Below are 20,270 nucleotides of genomic sequence, written 5' to 3' on the forward strand. Positions count from 1 at the left end.
TAAGTAGGAAAGCGAGGAAGGAGGAAACAGGGGCTGGGCACGGAGCCGGGGTGGGTCACTTGGTGCATGGTCCCGCGGAGCCCGCCGTGCTGCCCCCCCCACTGCCCCACTCAGACTCAGGGCGCTTCTGCCCCTCGAGGAGTCTGATTGAAGCCTCCCGAGCTGCTGAGTGGGCGTCACAAGACCCCTGTTAACAGCTCTCGCCAGCACAGGGAGTTCCTGGGCAGACATGTGGAAGGGGTTTAAGCCTTTCACCCCTGGAGTTTTCTTTTTGGTTTTGGGGCCACACCCAGCAGTGCTCAGGGCTGACTCCTGGCGGGGCCTGAAGGAACACAGGGGGTGCTGGGGATGGAACCCGGACTGGCTGCAGACGAGACAAAAGCCCTCCCCAAAGTGCTATCACTCCCACCCCAAACAATTCTACTTTCCTAAGCCATGGAGTTCAGGAAGACAGTGCCTTGGAGGGTCCCGCTGTAACCTCTGAGTCAGACAAGGAAAACAAGAAAAAAAAAATCAAGAACCCAACCCACACAGTGATGTGATTCCAAAATAGAGATTTTATTCAAGATTCTTTCATTTCTGCGTAAAAATCACCAATTGCTTCTCATTGGGTTGTGTTTGTTTGTTCGTTTTTTTTTTTTAAATAAAAAAACACAACACACACATTAACGATTCTTTGGGAATGACTCTGCCCGCCCAGACGGTTCTGTTCAGCGCTGGCCGGGCAGGACGCTTAAGGCAGTGAGGTGTTTCCCGCGTCTCAGCAGCCGGAGGGGTTTGTCCTCTCTGCCCCCTGGAGAGGACACCCACGGTGGGGGGCTCCGGGGGGGGGGGGGCAGTGCAGGAGACGGAAACTATGCAGAAGAACGCAGTGCAGTCGCCTGGGGGGGGCGGGTGCCACGCTTCGCCTGAGCGCTTTGAAATGAAAGCCCCCTCCCCGAACACTCGCTGGTTGGCCTGAGCTATAAAAAGCCGGGCACCCGAGGGCGAGAGAGCGCAGCTCTGTAATCACGGAGCCGCCCGGCGGGGCTGCCCGACCACAGGAGCACACGGGCCAGTCTGCTTCGAAAACTAAAATCCCCCCGTGGGTGGGGGGCTCTGTGTAATTTCAGATCAAAGCCCTGGCCCCCGACATGCCCCAAACCGTTTCAGCCGGCGCCTCGCCAGGGATGCGTGCTTGTCTTGGGGGGGAGGGGGGAGGGGCGGAGGGGGCCATGCTTGCCTTCGTGGCAAAAACAAACAAAAAAAAGGAGCCCCTAGGACTTGATTAATTAGATGCTCCCCCACCCCCACAGAAACCAAAGTGTCAAGGCCGTCTGTGCAGGGCGCGGTCCCAAGGCGGTTGTGTCCTGCTCAGTGAGGACAGGCCCCAAGGGTGTCTTGCAAATTAAAAAAAAATAAAAAAGGGTGTGTGTGGGGGGGTGGACGGCAGCGACAGCACAGTGGGTGGGTGTCTGCCTTGCACGCGTGGCCCACCCGGGGGTACCCCCGGCGTCCCGCCAGGTGTCCTGAGCCCCGCCAGGAGTGATCCCTGAGTGCAGAGCCGGGAGTCGGCCCTGAGCATCGCGGGCTGTGGCTCAAACACTAAAACCAAAAACTAACAACAACAACAACAACAAAATCCGCCCACCAGGGGGCTTGTGCGTGCAGCCCCAGGCCGGGCTTAGCGGCCTCTGGGAGGCGCTGGTGGCCGAGGGGCCCCTGCAGTGACCCAGGGCCAGGCGCCAGGGCCTAGACCTTGTAGTTGAGCTCTGCGTTCATCTTGGTGTACATGTCGTAGATGACGTCGATGGTGGCCGTGAAGTTGACCAGGAAGAGGCGGGTCTTCTCCAGGCACTCCTCCTCCGTCACCTTCTGGCCCTTGGACAGCGCCTTCAGGAAGTCCGACTTGTAGGGGGCGGCGTAGAGCGCGGCCTGTGGGGGAGAGGGCAGGGCCGTTAGGGACTGCTGGGGGGGCACTGGGGGGCGGGGGAAATTGGGGTTGGGGAGTAACTGGGGTGCGGGGACCTGGGAGGGGCTGTCCCGGGGTCTGTGACTGGGTATGCGTGCCTCTGTGTGTGTGTGTGTGTGTGTGTGTGTGTGTGTGTGTGTGTATTTTGGGAAGAGGGGGTGTCTGTGCTGCTGGCGAAGCCTTGGGAGGCGGGTGTGTGTGTGTGTGTGTGTGTGTGCGCATGTGTGTGCATATTTTGGGAAGAGGCGGTGTCTGTGCTGCTGGCGTGGCCTTGGGAGGAGGGTTTGCCCTCGGACCCGGCCCCCCGTGGGGACACAGACCTGGCTTTCAAAGTCCAGCGTGTGCTGCCCGCCGACTAGCAGTGAGCCTTGAGCAAGCTACTTAGCCTCTCTGGGCCTCAGTTTCCTCATCTGTAAAATGGGAGTCGCAGTGGCGCCCAGCGGCTCTGGCTGCCCCAGCCAGGCCCCGAGGACCACGGTGGGGGCTCCCTGTCCCGGGGGGAGGGCCCAGGACTCCCTGCAGAAACCGTCCTTCTGAGCTGGGGACAGTGGCTGGCCGCTGCTGGGCCCCCTTGGGCCTTCCAGGGAAGCCGCGGTGCTGGGGGGTGGGGGGGCAGGGGCCTACACTGCTGGGCGCCCGCGATCCTGGCAGAGTCCAGAGAACCAGCAATTCAGGGACCTCCAGAGCCAGGGGCCGGGAGGCCTGACTGACCATCTTAATAACAACCAAGAGGCTGGGTGCAGCGACGGGACACGCTGCCAGCCAGGGCCCGGTCCCGCCAGGAGTGACTCCCGAGTGCAGGGCCAGGAGGACTCCCTGAGCACCGCCGGGTGTGGCCCAGACACCGAACAAACCCAAGAAAGAACCAGAGTGATGCGCAATGCGGGGCCGAGAGGCAGGGAAGGCGCCTCGCACGCCGCCAGCCTGGGTTCGACCCTCGGCACCCCAGAGGGCGTCACCCTGCTGGGTGTGGCCTCAATCCATCCTCCTGGTGGCATGCAGCACGCGCTGGTGTGGGCTGGTTGGTCCCGTCTCCCCAGGAGCCCTGGGAGTGGCGGGGGGGGGGGGGGGTGGTCCACACCTGGGTGTGAGCCGGAGCATGAGTGCTGGGAGGCCAGGCCCTGTCTGCGTCTGGGGTCCCAGTGCCCACTCCGGAGGGCAGAGCTTCCACGGTGCCCCCACGGGCCCGCCCTGCCCTGCAGACCCGGGCTCTGGGGGGGGCGCGTCTGACCTGGAAGATCTTCTGCACCAGCCAGCCGTGGTACTTCTTCAGGGCCATCTCGTAGGCCTTGGTGGCGTTGACGCGGATGAGGTTGGGGTGGTTCTCGTCCCGCTCCCCGTCGCAGATGCTCTGGAGGAAGACCTGGATGAAGCGGAGACCCCTGACGACACACAGGAGACGGGGCTTCAGGCCAGTGGCCCCGGGACGCTGGGCCAGACCCTGAGACCCGGCCACACCCCAGGACACCGGGCCAGCCGGGGCAGGGGCACCCAGGGGGAGGCGGGTGGGGTGCAGTGGTGCAGCCCCCCCCATGTCCTCCACCCCGAATTCTCGGTGCCGGCTGGCCCTGACCAAACGCGGGTCCTGCCGGGCCCCGGGGGATCCACGCGGGCTGGATCTGCCTGACCCACTTCTGTGCCACTGGCACTTGGGGCAGGAGCCACGGGGCGGGCGCTCAGGGGCTCCCGGCCGCAGGGAGTGACACCGAGTGGCACCTTGGGACAGGGCGGACACCGGCTGCCCTGAGCCCTCCGGCGGCCTCTCAAGCCCTTTGCTGTGGGGCTGGGAAGAGGCTTTTCAGGTCCTGGGGGTATGAGTGTGTGTGCAAGTGTGTGCGTGTGCATTTGTGTGTGTATGCGTGTGTGCACGTGTGTGCGTGTGCATGTGCGTGTATGCGTGTGTGCATGTGTGTGTGCATGTGTATGCATGTGTGCACATGTGTGCATGTGTGTGTGTGTGTGTGTGTGTGTGTGTGTGGTTGTGAGGGGTGCGAGGTCAAATGTACGCATGAGTCTGGGGCAGGGTGTGACATGACACCTGTGCAGTGCACAACCCACACAGCTGCACTTGTCCCTCAGCCCTAGCCCTGAGAGCAGAGCCCAGGAGCCCCAGTCAGCTTGGAGAGTTGGGGACAGCGGGCGTGCTCAGGCCGGGGCAGGGAACGCTGCTGCCAGGCAGCCTGGGCCACGTTCCCTGGAAGCTCCAGCCAACCCCCCGAAGACCTTCCTCCCCCGGTGGGGCTGGGGGTCCCTCCCTGGCAGCCCCCTCCCGCCCCCTGAGCCCGTCACCTTTTCAGCCACATCAGTGCCAGCGTGGCCCCGACCTTGGGCCACTCGGCCCCGTACATCTCCTTCTCCACCTCCAGGATGTTCTGCAGCGTCCGGAACTTGGCGGGGTCGGTGTCGTACACGGCTTTGATTTTCTGCAATGCAGCACACGGGGCGGTCCCTGGGGGAGGCTGGCTGGAGGACCCCACCCCGTCCCCACCAGCTCAAGGTCACACGCCAGGCCGGGTGGGGCAGAGGCGCCGAGACGCTTCGGACCCCCGAGGCCCAGATGCCCGGGTCTCGCTTTGGTGGGCAAGGGGGGAGTCAGGCTGGGGGTCAGAAAGGCGGCCAGGGCGCCGGCGTGACCGTACAGCGGGGGAGGGCGTCTGCCTCGCACATGGCATCGCACAGGTCCCCCGAGCACAGAGCCAGGAGTCAGCCCTGAGCATCGCCGGGAGTGGGTCTCCCCGTCCCCCCCGCAGTGGGAGCCAGGCAGCTTGGGTTAGTTTTCTGGGGGATCCTCGGGGGCCACACCAGGCTCTGCCCCCAGGGACCACATGCGGTGCCAGGACTCTGACCCGTCACACGGCCAGTGCCCGGACCGCTGGACTCTGTGTCCGGCCCAGCAGGTTGGGCCAGAATCCCACTCTGGGCACTTCCGGGCTGAACCTTAAAATGGGGAGGAGGACAGACACAGACGGGCGGGGCAGGGGGAGGGGCAGAGCGGGCCTGGCAGGGGGGCAGGCCACGGGCATATATAGATGGGTATATTTGTTTTCCTTTGCTGTTTTGTCGATGCTGTCGGAGGTGGCGGGTGTAGGGGCGGAGTGTGGGGTTCATACCTAGCAGGGCTCGGGGCTCACTCCGAGCAGTGTCTGGGGGTCTCTCTGCAGTGGGGGGGATCGGGAAGGCAGGTGCCCACCCGGCCCCAGAGCCTGCGTCCTACCGGCTGTGGTGAACAAACCATCCCACAGGCCCCCCTGGGCACCAAGCGTCCAGCTGAGCCTGGCCCTGACCTAGGGGGTCTCCCTCCTGCTCCTGGTGTTGGGGAGTGGAGGGGGGGGCCACGGGGCCCAGCACGTACCGTGATGTTGCCGCTGATGTCTGCCTTGATGGGCGTGAAGACGGCGGAGCCGAAGCAGTCTGGGGGGGGGGGGCAAGAAGAGAGGGTGAGTCCTGGCGGTGGTGGGGCTGAGGGGGGTCATGATGCCCGGCGTGGACCGCGGGGCTCCTCCGTGTCCTCCCCCCAGCCCAGGGGCACTGCCACAGCCCTCCCCGGCCCGGGGACTGGCGGGCCAGGCGGGGCTGAATTCCACGCAAGGTGACCCTGCCCACCTGGCCGGCCATCTGGAACATTCTAGGGGCAGAGAGAGGCGCCCCGGGGAACAGCACTGAGCGTTCTCAGTGAAACACCCGGCACCCCAGGGGCAAAGGGGGTGGGCTGGTGTCCGGCCTGACCCCTCCGGGCTGCCCGTCCCGCCTCTGAGTGCCGAGGCTTCTTTTGGGCTCAGGGCCCACCCCAGCAGTGCTCAGGGCTGACTCCGGGCTCTGTGCTCGGGGACGGGCAGGGCCAGGCTCAGCAGCAGGTCCCAGTCGCCTGCCGGGCTGAGTTTCCTCACGCGTCGGGCTCCCCGGGGCCGCCCTGGACCGCGTCCAGCAGCTCACAGGCCTCGGGTCGTGTCTGTGGCTTGTCAGGACTAGGGCCAAGCCCCACCATCTGGCACATGTCACCCAGGTCCAGCAGCCAGCTGGCCTGCGCGCCCCTCCCCTCTGCACCCTCGCCCCTGTGTGCGGGGGGCGGGGGGGTCCTCCCTCCAGGGCCCAGCAGGGCCTGAGTGCAGGGGACGTGGTGACCCCTGGTCCCGGGGCCCCCCTCTGTCCCCCTGCTCGTCTTGCCAAGCTCACAAGCTCTCCTCCTGCTGACGCGGGCCCGTGGGGGGCTGTGACTCGGGACCCCCGGAACACGCTCTCTCCCGCAGGCGCCCCCACCAAGGACTTCTGGAGTCAGACGAGGCGCGAGAGAACCCAACCTGCCCGTCTCCCTGGCTACCATCCCCCCCCCTGGGGGCCAAGCGCACACCAAGGCCCAGGCTGGAGCCACAGAGGGCTGGAGGGGCCCTTCAAACAGCGCCGGCCGCCCCTCGGTCCCGGCACTTGACACCCCCTCCTCTTTCGAACATGGAGGGGGGCAAAGTGAGAGCCCGGGTCCGGGGCGGCGGGGAGGGGGGGCTTTCCTACCCAATTCAACCCTCGGCACAGCAGGTTCGCACTGACCGCCACGAGGCATAGCACCACCGGGCCTGAGCGGGGGCCAGAGGGAGCTCTGAGGGGCCGGAGAGGTGGCACAGTGGGTCGGGAAGGTGCTTGCCTCACATGGGCTGAGCCTGGCACCTTAATGGGGATCTGGGCACTGCATGTGCTCCACCCTGCGCCGCCACCAGGGGTCGCTCCTGAGCACAGAGCCGGGACTAACCCTTGAGCACTGTTGGGTGTGGTGAACGATGAAAGAGAGGAGAGAGAGACAGACAGAGACAGAGAGGGAGACAGAGACACAGAGAGAAAGGAGAGAGAGAAGGCGTGCACCATCAGGGCGAGAAGGCCCAGGTCTGCAGTTACCAGGCAAGAAGAGGCCTCGGAGCAGACGCCTGCAGGGCCGCTGCCCACATGCGGTCACCACCCTCCCCAGTGACTCAGGCTGTCCACGGGGCAATGCCAAGTGGCCGGGCAATGTCCCTCGGTCTCCCAGGCTCTGCAGAGTGCAGTCTGAGCCCTGCCCTGTGGGGAAAGGTGGAAGGCGGGTGGCCTAGGTGTGGTGGTCTCTGCAGCCCTCGGGGCCAGGGCTCCGCTGCAGCAGGGGCGGGCAGGCGGGAGGCGAGCAGAGCAGGAGCAGAGCAGGAGCAGGAAGGAGAACACGTGGGGGGTGGGGGTGGGACAAAAGGGAAGGCAGGGGAGGGTGACCCTGAAAGGGGGGAGCAAGTGCAGAGCCCACTTCCACACCGTGGCCCGGAAGAGGAGGCGGTAGGAGGGGATCTCGCAGGGCACACCGCGTCTGGAGTAGGACAGAAGCATGGTCACACCCAGCCTGGGGCCTGGGGCCTGGGCGAAGATGAGCTACACTGGCCCTGCCCTCATCTCCTCTGAGCCCCGCCCTCCTGTCGCCTGGGCCCCGCCCTCTTCTCCTGGGCCCGCCCTCCTCACTCCTGGGCTCCGCCCTCCTCTCCTCTGAGCCCCGCCCTCTTCTCCCTGGGCCCGCCCTCCTCACTCCTGGGCTCCGCCCTCCTCACTCCTGGGCTCCGCCCTCCTCTCCTCTGAGCCCCGCCCTCCTCTCTCCTTTACTATTTCTGGGCCCCACCAGGTGCCAGGTGCTGGAGCTCACTCCTGGCTCTGTGCTCAGGGATTGCGCTTGGTGGTGCTCAGGGAACTACATGCGGTGCTAGGGATCAAATCGGGGTCACAAATGTGCAAGGAGCGCGCCCACCCCGCTGTACTTTCTCCCGGCCCTACCACTCCCCCTGAACAATGCAGAGGTGCTGGGCAAACAGGAGGGCTGCAGGGCAGGGAGCTGAGACCCCCAGGGTCGGGTTTGCCTTGGCTGAGGGCAAGGTCAGGGGCCCAGAAAGTCCAGGGGGGCTGCCTAGGGCTCAGAGCTCTGGAGCCCACAGCATTTCTGTCTGCCTGTGTGTGTTTGCGCATGCATGCGTGTATATGCACATGTGTGCACGCATGTGTGTGTACGTGTGTATATATGCATGTGTGCATTTATGCATATGCCCATGTGTGCATTTATGCATGTGTATGTGTGTGCATATATATGCATGTGTGTGCATGTGCACTTGTGCCTTGTGTGCATTTATGCATGTGTGTTTATGCGTGCGCATGTGCGTGTACACACGTGTGCATGTGTGTATGCAGGGCAGTGCAGGTGCAGGCACACTGGGGCATCTGTCATGACTCAGGCAGGGACAGTGCCACCGGGTGAGTGCCTGCCTCACCCTTCCTACAGAATGCAGCCCTGCCCTCCCCGTCTACCTTTCTAGTTTGACCAGTTTTGCTGTCTCCCCAAACACTTTGATTTCATTGTTGTCAGCAAATCAGCTCTTCAAAATGCCATTTGTCAGAGGGGCAGGGAGGCTCAGGGCACTTTCCTGATTGTCATCTCCCTCTAGCAACAAAGGTCCGAAGCACAGAACACAAGAGGGCCCAGAGACGTCCAAGCACAGAGACATCCAGAGACATCCAAGCACCAGAGACGTCCAAGCACCGAGTGAGCAGGGAGCGGCCCCAGAGCGTGGCGGGGAGGCGCCACTCCACCCCCCAGGAGAAGGAAAAATCCAGGACTAACTCAGGGCCACCAGTTCTGCCCGGATCATATGCAAATAGTTTTCAAAGCTCTCGACTCACCCCAGAAAGCACGAGGAAAAGACCAATAAATCTGATGATAAAACCAAAACTGGCCTAGATGGGGCAGAGGAAAATCTCACTGCGCAAGTGCCCAACAACTGGCGACGGGGTGCGGGGAGGAGCGGGTTGGAGTAAGAGGTGACACGGGCCAGAGAGACTCATCCTAGAGAAGGGATCAGCGTAACAGAGACAGTTGGGAACGACCACTCCGGGCAGCACAGAGTGCTGGAAGTAGGATAAGAGGATATACACGATAACCTTTCAGTATTTCTGTGCTGCAAACCATAATGGCCAAAAGGAGAGAGAGAGAGAGAGAGAGAGAGAGAGAGAGAGAGAGAGAGAGAGAGAGAGAGAGAGAGAGAGAGAGGGGGAAATTCCTGCCATGGCGGGGTAGGAGGGAGGGAAACTGGGATATTGGTTTGGTCATGGGTGGAGGGACGGTGTTGGAGCACTGTAAGACTGAAACCCAATCACAAACAACAAGTGTGAATCTCACTGTAATTCAATTAAAAATTTTTTTAAAGAGAATTTATCTTTAATATGTAAAGAGTTCTTACAATCAATGAGGGGGGGCCCCTGAGTCTATTGAAAATGGGCAATTCACAGACCCAGAAAGAAGACCCCTAACAACAATCAGAAAAAAAAAAAAAAGTCAAACAGCGACATACTTGCCCTCCGCTGAGTTACAGGAGGGCACAGGCCGTCCCTGGCCCTACCCTGCAGGAAAGGACGATGACACCTGCCGACGAGAACGACCTGTGACTTTCTAACCGAGCCATCAGCACAGCACGCACCTGGGCTCACGTGCGACCCAGGGATACCACCGGCCCCGGCCCCCCTTACAAAGTGAGGCTATGAGGTAAAGGGGCAGCTGTGGGCGGAATTTTTTTGTTCTTATTTTGGGGGACGTGGAGAGGGGATTCCGCAGGCAGTGCTCAGGAGGTCCAGGGGCCTCACTGGCCACTTCCGGCCAAATGGGTGGTTAATGAGTGCTAAGCCTGGAGATCCCCGGGTGACCCAGGCAGCGTGCGGCGGGGTGGGGTGGTGGGGTGCGGTGTCCAGGGCTGCCCGCTACAGTCAAGTTGCCAGGAATCAAACTCGGGTCTGGCACTTGCCAGGCCTGTGCCCTAACCACTGTGCTACCTTCCTGACCCCTTGAGTGCTCGTCCCTTCACGGCTGCCAATAACCCACTCCTGCTCTTGGCCGCGCTCTGACCTCATCCTGCTCCGCCCCAGAAAGCATGAAGCTCGGGGTGCCGGGGCCATAGCGGACTCAGAGGGGACCCCGGGCACCACGCCGGGCGGGGTCTCTGTCAGTACTCTGGCTGGGCTCGGGGAGCGTGGGACTTCCTGCTGGGGCCCCGCCGGGGCCTGGGAGGGTGGCACAGCCCCAAGCGCAGACCCCCCAAGAGCCAGCACACACCCAAGGCTGCGTGGGACCCCCTCGATCCCTCTTTCTCCCCCAGGGCTGGGGTGCTCCAAGCCGGACTCTGAACCAGCCAGCAGGGCCCCACTAGGCTGCCCCTGGCGCCTTCTTGCAAACAGAACCCAGACCGCCTGGTGCGGGCGGCTCCGGACCCCCCGGCCGGCCCGGCCCTGCTCCTCGCGGGAAGAGCTCCCATTCGGGAACACGAGGTGCTCCCGTCTTCCGTTTGGTTTGTCTGGGGGCCACACCTGGCTGTGCTCAGGGCTGACTCCGGGTTCTGTGCTCAGGGGCCACTCCGGGCAGGGCTTGGGGGACCCGAGGGGGTGCGGGGACCCGCCCAGGGGCGGCCGAGTGCAAGGCAAACGCTGCCACCCTCTTGGCTGTCGCTGTGGCCCAGCACTTGCATTTACCAAACGTCAAGCTCCCGGGCCCAGAGCGAGCACGGGGGTCACGGGGCTCGGCCCGCGTGGGCTGATCCCCGGAGCTACGTGTGTTCCCCTGCGCCCTGCAAGGAGGGATCCCTGAGCGCCACCAGGAGCGGTCCCAGGACCCCCGCTGACGTCTCCCTGCCAATGACGACAGTCTCACTTCTGTGGGTTCCAGGTAGGCGCACCCCAACCCCACCCAGAAAGGCTCCAGGAAGGAGGGGGACAGCGGGGCTGGGGAGGGCCCTGCTCAGCGGCCAGAGTACCCCCCCCCAGCACCTCGCTGCCCGCCGCTGCCCCACAGCACCTCCTCAGCAGGGGTGAAGCGTTGAGCCGCCCGGCCCAGCTGGCCAGGCACGGCTGGGCGTGGGCGCAGGGGTTGCCAGCTGCGCCGTGATCTTGGGGGCCGGACGTGGGGGAGGTTCTACTCCAAACCCACTTTTCCTTCTTTTCTTTTCGGGTAACGAGGTCCTCGTTAAACACACAGGGCAAGGTCAGCTTTACAAAAGGGCCCGTGTTACAAGGGCCATAAAGGGAGGCCCTTAAATTACGGCTGACAGAGGTGAATCGTTCATTAACTCGGGCGCGTGCGCGTGTGCCCGTGTGCACACGCCACGCGGGGCCCCGTGTGGGATAAAGTCTGAAGGTGAAGGGTCAGCACCCCGAGACAGCCCCCCTCCCCCAAAGGAGGACCAGCCAACCTCCTGTTGACCCAAGCCAAGGGGGGCGGTCACCCAGCACTCCCCACTGACTCACCCTGGGGCCACGCCAGCTCGGCCCGCAGCCACTTTCCTCGGCAGAGAACAAGCTGGAGCTGGCACACACTTGGGAAAGTGATTTCTCTCGCGGGCGGGGGCCGAGGGGGGGGCATCAGTTAACCCCTCTGCATCACAATCTCTGTGTTTGTGTATTTTTGTTTGCTTTTTGTTTTTTTTTTTATGGGGGGGTCACACCCAGCATTGCACAGGGCTGACTCCTGGCTCTGCACTCAGGAATTACCCCTGGCGGTGCTCGGGGGACCCTATGGGATGCTGGGAATCGAACCCGGGTTGGCTGTGTGCAAGGCAAAGGCGCTCCCTGCTGTGCTACCGCTCCAGCCCCTGCACGTTTGTAGGACCAGGCGGGTAAGAGGGCGCCGTGAGGGGGCTGGAGACAGGACAGACCAGTTGGTGCTCCATTTTGGGGGGGGTTATTTTTGTTGGTTGGGGGGGCCACACCCGGCAGTGCTTGGGGCTCTGCACTTGCGGATCACTCCTGGGGCCGCGGGGGAGGATTCGGGGTCGGGATGTCCGGCCCACACAGGCCGCCTGCCAGCCAAGTGCCTCCCCGAGGGCCACTGATACAAGTCGGAGCCTCTTCCTCCCCCAGCCAGCAAACCCTTCCTCCAAACGTCCAGAGGGGTGACTTTAACGGCCGAGGGACCAGGAGGGAAGACGAGGGAGGGAGCGTCTGGGTCAGATGAGCCCAGGGCCCTGCAGGTGCCAGGACAGTCTCCCGAGAGCACTTGAGAAGAGCACTCAGGAGGGACGGGGCGGGGGGAGCCAAAAGGAATGGCCGCTGAGCTGGGGAGCGTGTGCGCAGGGTCTCCTTGGCCACCAGCACCGAGAGGGCCCCCACCTGGGAGCTCTGGGAAGCGAGACCCAGGCGAGACCAGCAGGTCAGACGGAAACAAGGAGACCTCAGGCTGCTCCCAGCTCCCCGCTCTGAGAGGTAGCTGGGGGCTCCCGGGCATCTACACACACACACACACACACACACACACACACACACACACACACACACACACACACACTCACTCCACCCCACCACTATGCGTGCACATGCACACACACACACACACACACACACACACACACACACACACACACACACACACACACACACACTGTCCGCCCCACTACTACTAGGCAGCACTCGGGGGTCATTTCCTCCCGACCTCCCAGCTGACTGGGCCCCCTGGCACAGGGACGGCCCCCACCAAAGCTCCTGGTCCGTGTGGGCAAGCCCCCTCACCCCTTTATGTCTGGGAGCCTCAGTCTCCCCTTCTGTAAGATGGTGCCAATTGCTCCCAATCCACAAGTTGGTCACAAGGGTCAGAGAGGAGCCGAGGGTCAGATAAGAGCCAGCTGCCGCCAGGCCAGTTGGGCTAGGGTCACCCGTTCTGTCTGACAGCCCCTCCCCCCACAGTGGACCTTCCCCGCCTGATTGATACCCGCTGGGCACCCACACTCTGCCAGGCCACCGCTGGGCCCGGGCGGAGGTGGGGAGACACAGCTCCTCCCCCCAGGGAGTCCCAGCAGGGCCCTGGTCCTCCAGGCCTCCCTGGACAGCAGGCTCCGGGCCAGAGCAATGGGACAGCGGGTAAGGCGCTCGCCTTGCTCACAGCCGAACCGGGCTCGATCCCCCGGCAGCCAGGAGTAACCCCTGAGCACTACTGGGTGTGCTGCCCCCCAGGAAAGGGGGAGGGGGACAGAGGGGCTGGACGCACGAGCCAAGGGCAGGGGCCTTTCCTGCTCCTGCATCCCTGGGTTCTTCCCCGCAGGAGCAGCGGCCAGACCTCAGCCCCTGGCCACGTCCGTAGCCCCCGGGCAGAGCTGGCCACACCCGCAGTGGCGCGGGCACTGCCCCGAGATGAGGCGCCGGCGTGGCTCCAAGGGGAGGGGAAACGGGTCTTTCTGCGCAGGAAAACTGCTTTCTGAGCACTGAATTTGGGGGGTTTTGCTTGGGGGCCCCACTCGGCGACGGACGCTCAGGGGCCACTCCCGGCTCTGCACACAAGAATCATTCCCGAGAGTGCTCAGGGCGGCTGAAGATCAAACTTGGGCCGAACGCAAGGCCAGCGCCCTCCCTGCTGTCCCGGCCGGCCCTTTCTTTCTAGGCTCTGAGGCTAGGACCCCTGGACCTGGGAGTCCCGGTTCTGGTGTTTCCCACGGAGGGTGAGCGCCTGGCAGTGCCCAGTGGCTACTCCTGGCCGGGGGGGACCAGGTCCTGTGGGGTCCGGGCCTCCCACAGGCTGAGTCTGCGTCCAGCCCCGCCAGCTCTCCTGCACTTACCGTCCCCTCCCAGGCTGCAAAACCCAAGTCAGTCAGTGACCGGAACAGAATGAGGCGGAACGACCCTGGAGCCGGCGGATCGGTGAGTGAGAAGCGTCACGGCAAGCCCCACGCCAGGGTTCTCTTTCTCCGTGTCCGTCTCTGTCTCTCTCTCTCTCCACCCCCGCTACGATGCTCAACTGTGCTCAGGGCTTACCCCTGGCTCTGGGCTCAGTGACGGCTCCGGGCAGGCTTGAGGGGACCAAGACCGATGCACGGTGCTGCGGGTCAAACCTGGGTCAGTGGCGCGCACGGCAGGCACCTACCCACCGCTCCAGCCCGATCTCCCTGGAAGCCGTGAGAGCAAACAGGCATCGCCCCGGGCACCGAGGGGCGGGGGAGGAAGACACGGGGGTGTGTGGGCTCAGCGGGGAGAGGGGCACCAGGGCCGAAGCATAAAGCCTGCCCCGGTGACAGGACAGGAGGAGCGTCGTCTAATTTGGTCACGTGCATTCATTTGAAGAGAGGAAAAAGCAAAAACCCTTTTGGCAAGAACCCAGAGCGCCTGCTCAGCCGTCACCGCGGGGGCTGGGCCCGGGCACGGAAGGTCCTCGGCAGTCACAGGACACAGGCGAGACTTTGCACGCAGGTGAGCACGACGATGACTCCGTTAGGACAAGCGGCCCAGGGGCCAGAGTGATGGGGCGCTCGCCTCGCATGCGACAGATCCAGGTTCGATTCCCGGCATCCCATAGGTGCCCCCAGCACCGCCAGGAGGGATTCCGAGAGCAGAGTCACCCCTGAGCACGTGGCCCAGAGAACAAACAAACGCAAACAGAAGCGGAGGGAGAGGCCGGAAGGCAGGGGGAGGGCTCCCAGGGAGACGCCAGGCGGAGAGATGGGCACAGTGGACGCTGAGGGCCGGGGACCCCTGTGGGGCGGCAAGCCACGGGGAAAGCACCTCGCAGGTGCCCAGGAGGGTTCTCGGAGCCACCCAGGCTCCCAGGCAGAGAGGGAGCAGCGGAGACGCCTCGACCTCTCCCGCCCGCATCTCCCCTGCGCCCTCTGCCCGGCTGACCTGCAGGACGCGGGCCTCGGGCTCCGAGGAGGCCGGCTGCAAGCTGATCGGGCCTGCTGGGATCCGATTACTGGGTCAGCGGAGAGGAAGATGGTGGTGAGAGCGGGCCAGGGGGTGGACGGGGTCACGCTCAGGCTGGGGGGTCAGTTGCCAGGAAGGGTGGGCCCCAGCCAGGCCAAAGAAATGGCCTTCACCACGGTGTCACACCCGCACAGGCCCCCGAGCTCCGCTGTGGTGACTCCAAGGCGCAAAACGCCTTCGCTGCCTTTGACGCTTCAACTCTGAAAATGAGAGGTGGCCGGCGGCCGGAGCCAAGAGATACGGTCAAGGATGCTGTGGGGGCACCGAGCGAGGAGCCGGCAGGTGTCCAGACTCAGCGAGCCCCCCGTGAGGGGTGGACAATAGAATTCCAAGTGGCTAGCAACAAGGATCGCCAAGGCAAGTGCTCGCGCCCCGCAGGGGAGGCAGAGCAGCCTCTATCTTCTCTAAAAGAAGGACCCAAGGGGCCGAAGAGATAGCACAGTGGGCAGGGCGCTTGCCTTGCACATGCGGACCTGGATGTAGTCTCCAGCCCCCCCATATGGTCCCCGAGCCCCCCAGGGGGAATTCCTGAGTGCACAGCTAAAAGTAAGTCCTGAGGGGCTGGAGTAATAGCACAGCAGGTAGGGCGTTTGCCTGGCACCCGGCCGACCTGGGTTCAATTCCCAGCATCCCATACGGTCCCCTGAGCACCGGCAGGGTGATTCCTGAGCACAGAGCCAGGAGTAACCCCTGCGCATTGCCGGGTGTGACCCAAAAAGCAAAAATAAATAAATAAATAAATAAATAAATAAAATAAAATAAAAGTAAGCCCTGAGGACTGCCAGATGTGAACACCCACCCATTACACACACATACACACACACACACACACACACACACACACACACACACAGAGTGGGTGTGGCCCCCAAACCAAAAAAACACCAGGGACCAGAGAGCCAGTACAGCGGGTAAGGTGCTTACTGACCCAGATTCGATCCCCGACATCCCATACGGCCCCCTGAGCACTGGCAGGAGTGACTCCTGACTGCATGGCCCCCCGCCCACCAACCAAAGGCCCCACCATCTCCAGGGCTGAGGAAGGGCCCAGTGGTTCCCACACCTGGCTGGGGACGCGCGGCCGCAACCCCCTCAGGGAAGCGACGGGGGAGCCGGACGCTCGTCCCTCCACTGCCGGGCTTGACTTTCCTCCGAGACACAGGCCCTCCGGACACGACGAAGGCCCTTCTAAAGCCCAGCTCCCGCCCCCCGGCCGGCATCGAGGCCCTCAGACACGGGCCCGCCTGTCTCCGGATCGACGCGTCTCTGACAACCGGGGAGACAGTGCTCCTGGCACCCTGCAGGGAGGGGCCTGGGAGGCCACAGGGAGGAAATGCCCAGAGGCGGGCAGGGGAGCAGCCCTGGGGTCGGGTCACGGAGACTCCCCAACACCCCCCATGCCCACCGCTCCGCCTCGCCACCCCCGGGTGGGGCACTCCCGAGGGTCCGACAAGGTCCCTGTGTGGCTGCTGGCGGCGTCTCGGCTGAGCCCGGCGGGCAGAGCAGAGCCACGGGTGGGACGGACCCTCTGCAGCCCAGACCCCCGCAGACGGCTCCAAACGGGGCCGGGCAGACGGTTCAAGGGGCCCCACGCAGGCCCTGCAGTTGGTGGCCCTGGGGCCATGTGGCTGCCCGAGCGCGTGGGGAGCAAAACCTGAGCCCTGAGCCGGGAGTCGGCTCGGAGCACTGCTGGGGATGCCACTTCCCCGGCAAACAAGGACAAATGACCCAGGCCCCGGAGACAGAGAGAGGGCACAGGGCTTACCCAGCTTGATCCCGGACACTGAAGGGCCCTGAGCACTGCCCTGGGGGGCCCTAGCATGGAGCTGTCTCAGTGGGGCCCCACTGAGCACTGCTCAGGGGGCACTGTCCCCCCAGCGAAGGTCCAGCCGGGGGGGGGCTGGAGTGATAGCACAGCGGGGAGGGCATTTGCTTTGCACGCAGCTGACCCGGGTTCGATTCCCAGCATCCCATAGGGTCCCCTGAGCACCGCCAGGAGCAATTCCTGAGTGCGGAGCCAGAAGTAACCCCTGAGCATTGCCGGGTGTGACCCAAAAAGCAAATAAATAAATAAATAAAGGTCCAGGCTGGGCTATGGCGGTGTTTCAAACCCGCCCAGGAGGCTGCAGTGGACATTCTCTCTGTCCCCATCAGGGTGATGGCTGACCCCCGGGATGCGGCTCCCAGCACACAATGGTCTTTTGAGCTCAGAAGAGGGAGGAAGTCACGGCCGGCTCCAGCTGCCACCACCCAGTGTCCCCACAAGCAGCCAGGCCACCGCATCCAATGGCAGCGTCCACAGAGGTGGAGCGAGGGACCGCCTTGCCGTGAAGGGGGTGGGGGGCGGGGGGGGGGCGGTCATGGCTTCTCCACCCCACACTGCTGATCCTGGGCCCGGGACCTACGGGGCGGGCCGCCTCTGCCCTGCAGGGGTGCACAGACCCCAAGAGAGGGCTGAAGGATGAGCCAAGTGACAGGCAGACGGGAGGACGAGGGGCAGGAGCCCTCACAGAAAAGCAACATGTTTTCCTGAGCTCAGTGCTCACTGCCGCCAGCGCAGTCCTACAGGCGCTGGGGACTGAGCCCGGGTGGGCCAGGCCAGGCAAACGCCCTCCCTGCTGGAACATTAACTCTCCATCAGCTTCCGGGCACCCCCCGGGACCCATCTTGTTGTCCCGACCCCGACACTAATGATCCAAACATCCTGTCCGCTCAGTGTCCATCCGCTGGGCACCCGCTGGAGCCAGGAGCCCCTCTGGGCGTATGAAAAGAAAATCCCCAACCCTACCACAGGCCTGAGAATCACAGAGTCCGAGCACCCACATTCAAACTCGGGTCAGCTGTCAACTAAAGAAGCCAAGACGGGACCGAGGAAGGGGATAACGACACCCCCCCCAACACACCCCCAAACACACATCGCTAAGACGGAGCACCTCAGCCGAGCCAGGGCATGACGCCTGGGGTCTCGTGGTCCTGCCGGAAATACTGCCCACCCGCCCACCCATCCACCCCCGCCCTGACTAGCAGTGGGGGCAACAGGCAGCCCGAGTGCCCGGCTTGGCAGGAAGGGCTGCTGCTGGGTGTCGGCTGGGCTCTGCCTAGTTAGGGACCAACACGTGCCCGCACGGCCTGCCCAGCTGGGTGGACGGGCCACTGGGCAAGGCCACAAGGCAGGGAAGAAGGCCAGGGCTCAGGTTACACCCTTTTCCTGGATCCCAAACCCCAGGGCAGGGGCAACTGGTATTGTTTTCAATTTCCCATTTTCCATCCCAGACCAGGGCTGGGCTGGGCTGGGCTGGGGGTTAGGAGCTGGGCAGGGGAGAAGCAGAAGGGAAACTGCTTAGGACCGGGCCCCCAGCACTCCTCAGGACCGCCTGGACAGGACCTTTGGGGGAGGGGGCCTTCCTCTTCCTCTTTTTTTTTTTTTTCTTTTCGGGCCACAACCAAGCAGTGCTCAGGACTAACTCCCGGCTCTGGAACCATATGGGATGCCGGGACCGAACCCAAGTGGGCTGCCTGCAAGAAAGCTCCCTCCCCCTGTAGTAGCATCGCTCCAGCCCCGGTTGGGGTGGGGTGGGGGTCTTCCTTTCTAAAGCCCAAAGGAGGGGTTCAGGGCAAGTTCCCTGCTTTGGAAGCCACCCCCGACGCAGGGAACTGCTCCCCTGGTCCTGACACCTGCTCTAGCGGGAGGGGAACAGAGAAGAAAAGGGGGAGAAAGAATCGCCTCTGGGTGGTTTTTAGACGGGGACTTCCCAGTTTTGCAATCCAGCTACAACCGCGTCCCAAAGGCACAGGGTGGGGGGAGACGGTGGGGCTGCCTCCGGGCTGGGGGGACCCTGGGGGTCACTGCGGGAGGGAGGCGGGGAGAGCCTGAGGGCCACAGGGGAAGGGGGCCAGGGAACGGGAGCTCAGGTCCGACCACCTGGGACGGGGAGCCCAGCAAGGGGCGGGGGGGGTGGGGGGATGCTCGGAGGAAAATGGGCTTCCAGGACCGGGGCTGGGATGGGGCAGGGGTGCCACGGCGGGATGGGAACGACGCGGGGTGTCCAGGGAGGGAGGGGGTGCCGGGGGACACTGCCCTGCAGGCACAACCGGGCGGAGGGGCGCGGGCGCGCTGCGGCGGGGGGTCCGCGCCAGGGCGAAGGCTTGGGCTGCCCGGTGCCGGCGGTCTGGGCCGGACAGCACCGGGCCGGCCCGGAAGAAAGGCGGCCCGGGGACGGGCGGCCCCCGAGGATGCTCCGGGCGCCCCGCGAGAGCTGCCCCCCGCCCCGGCTCACCGAAGAAGGGCGGCAGGTGGGACACCGCCTCCAGGAAGGGCCCCGTCTCGATCTGGTTGTCCGCGGGCAGCGGCTTGAGCAGGTGCTCGGCCAGCAGCGCCATTTCGGGGTCGAGGCCGGCGGTGATGCCCCAGCCGGCGCCGCGGGGGTCCACGCCGCCGCCCGGCCCGCCGCCGCCGCCGCCGCCGTCCGCAGGCTCCGGGGCCGCCAGCGTCGCCACTTCCGCCCGCGCCGCGCCCGCCCCGCCGAGCGCTCAGCGCCGCCCGCCGGCCGAGCGCGCCTAAGCCGGCCGCCGCGCCGCCCCGCCCCCGCCCGCGCGCGGCCAATCCGCGCCCGCCGCCGCGCTCGAGCCCGCCCAATCCGCGCCCCCAGCGGCAGGCCCCCGCGCCGCCATTGGCTGGGGGGCGGGGCTTCCCGCCTCTCCCGCCCCCTCGCGGAAGCGCGCCCACCTGCGGGGCTGCGGGGCCGCCCGAGGGAGCGGCGCGCCGCTACACCTCTCCGGGGCGTGTGTCCCGCCGCCCCCGGCTGCGCCCCGGACGCGGGCGGACCTGCACGGGCCGGGGCCCTCCCTGACGGGGGCGTGGGCTTAGCCCGCTCGCGTCTCCCAAACACGGGGATCGCACGCACAGCCCTGCATTACTCAAGACACCTCGTGCTTGCCAGGCAGAGTCCACTCAAGTCCCCCGCGGCTTGGCCAGGACCGACGGGGGTGCTGGTTTCCCCCAAACCTGGGGCCCGATTGACTTTGACAGGCTGGTGTAGCCTGCTGGGTGCTAGCTCCACAGATTGTTCCTCCTAACCTACTCTGACCCACAGCCCTGGACGCACGGTTAGCACCACCTGGAGCACTTTTTTTTTTTTTTTTTTTGCTTTTTGGGTCACGCCCAGCGAAGCACATGGGTCACTCCTGGCTCTGCACTCAGGAATTACCCCTTGCGGTGCTCAGGGGACCCTATGGGATGCTGGGAATCCAACCCGGGTCAGCCGCTGCAAGGCAAATGCCCTACCCGCTGTGCTATCGCTCCAGCTCCCCCCCCAACCTGGAGCACTCTTGACCTTAGTCACAACCCACCCTTAATGCTCGTGCTCTCGAACCTGGTGCCCAACTGTTCTGAAAATCGAGCGCCCGGTTGTAGAGAACTTCTCCACGTTCTTTTCCATCAAAAATAAATTCACTCTACTCCCACGAAGTGCCAAGTCCGATGCTTAAATCTCAAGGATGAAAGAATAGGATAGAAAAAAAAAATCACTGCCCTTGTGGGGCTGGTATTGACTGGGAAACATGACACAATACGATACTCAAAACTGAAAGTAAGGCAATCAGATACTAA

General features: G+C 64.2%; 1 protein-coding gene across 1 annotated transcript; it reads right to left on the minus strand.

The window, feature by feature from the left end:
• Window positions 1-543: 543 nt before the first annotated feature.
• GLTP (glycolipid transfer protein) lies at window positions 544-19,160 on the minus strand. The gene is made up of 5 exons (XM_055147146.1): window positions 18,940-19,160; window positions 5,304-5,362; window positions 4,241-4,374; window positions 3,183-3,333; window positions 544-1,914 (listed from the first exon to the last, which is right to left on the minus strand). Exons 1-5 carry the CDS (start codon window positions 19,040-19,042, stop codon window positions 1,732-1,734), a joined length of 630 nt encoding a protein of 209 aa, XP_055003121.1. The 5' UTR covers window positions 19,043-19,160; the 3' UTR covers window positions 544-1,731.
• Window positions 19,161-20,270: the final 1,110 nt, after the last annotated feature.

Source organism: Sorex araneus, chromosome 9 (genome assembly GCF_027595985.1).
Source record: "Sorex araneus isolate mSorAra2 chromosome 9, mSorAra2.pri, whole genome shotgun sequence".
Taxonomy (NCBI): Eukaryota; Metazoa; Chordata; class Mammalia; order Eulipotyphla; family Soricidae; genus Sorex; species Sorex araneus.

What these genes read in the sequence shown, in the direction of transcription:
- GLTP (XM_055147146.1), bottom strand. Translation starts at nt 19,042, where the DNA reads ATGGCGCTGCTGGCCGAGCACCTGCTCAAGCCGCTGCCCGCGGACAAC. An exon ending in ACATCAGCGGCAACATCACG is followed by an intron (nt 4,375 to 5,303) that starts GTACGTGCTGGG and finishes GCTGCATTGCAG; the next exon opens with AAAATCAAAGCCGTGTACGA. An exon ending in GCACTGATGTGGCTGAAAAG is followed by an intron (nt 3,334 to 4,240) that starts GTGACGGGCTCA and finishes GTGTGTCGTCAG; the next exon opens with GGGTCTCCGCTTCATCCAGG.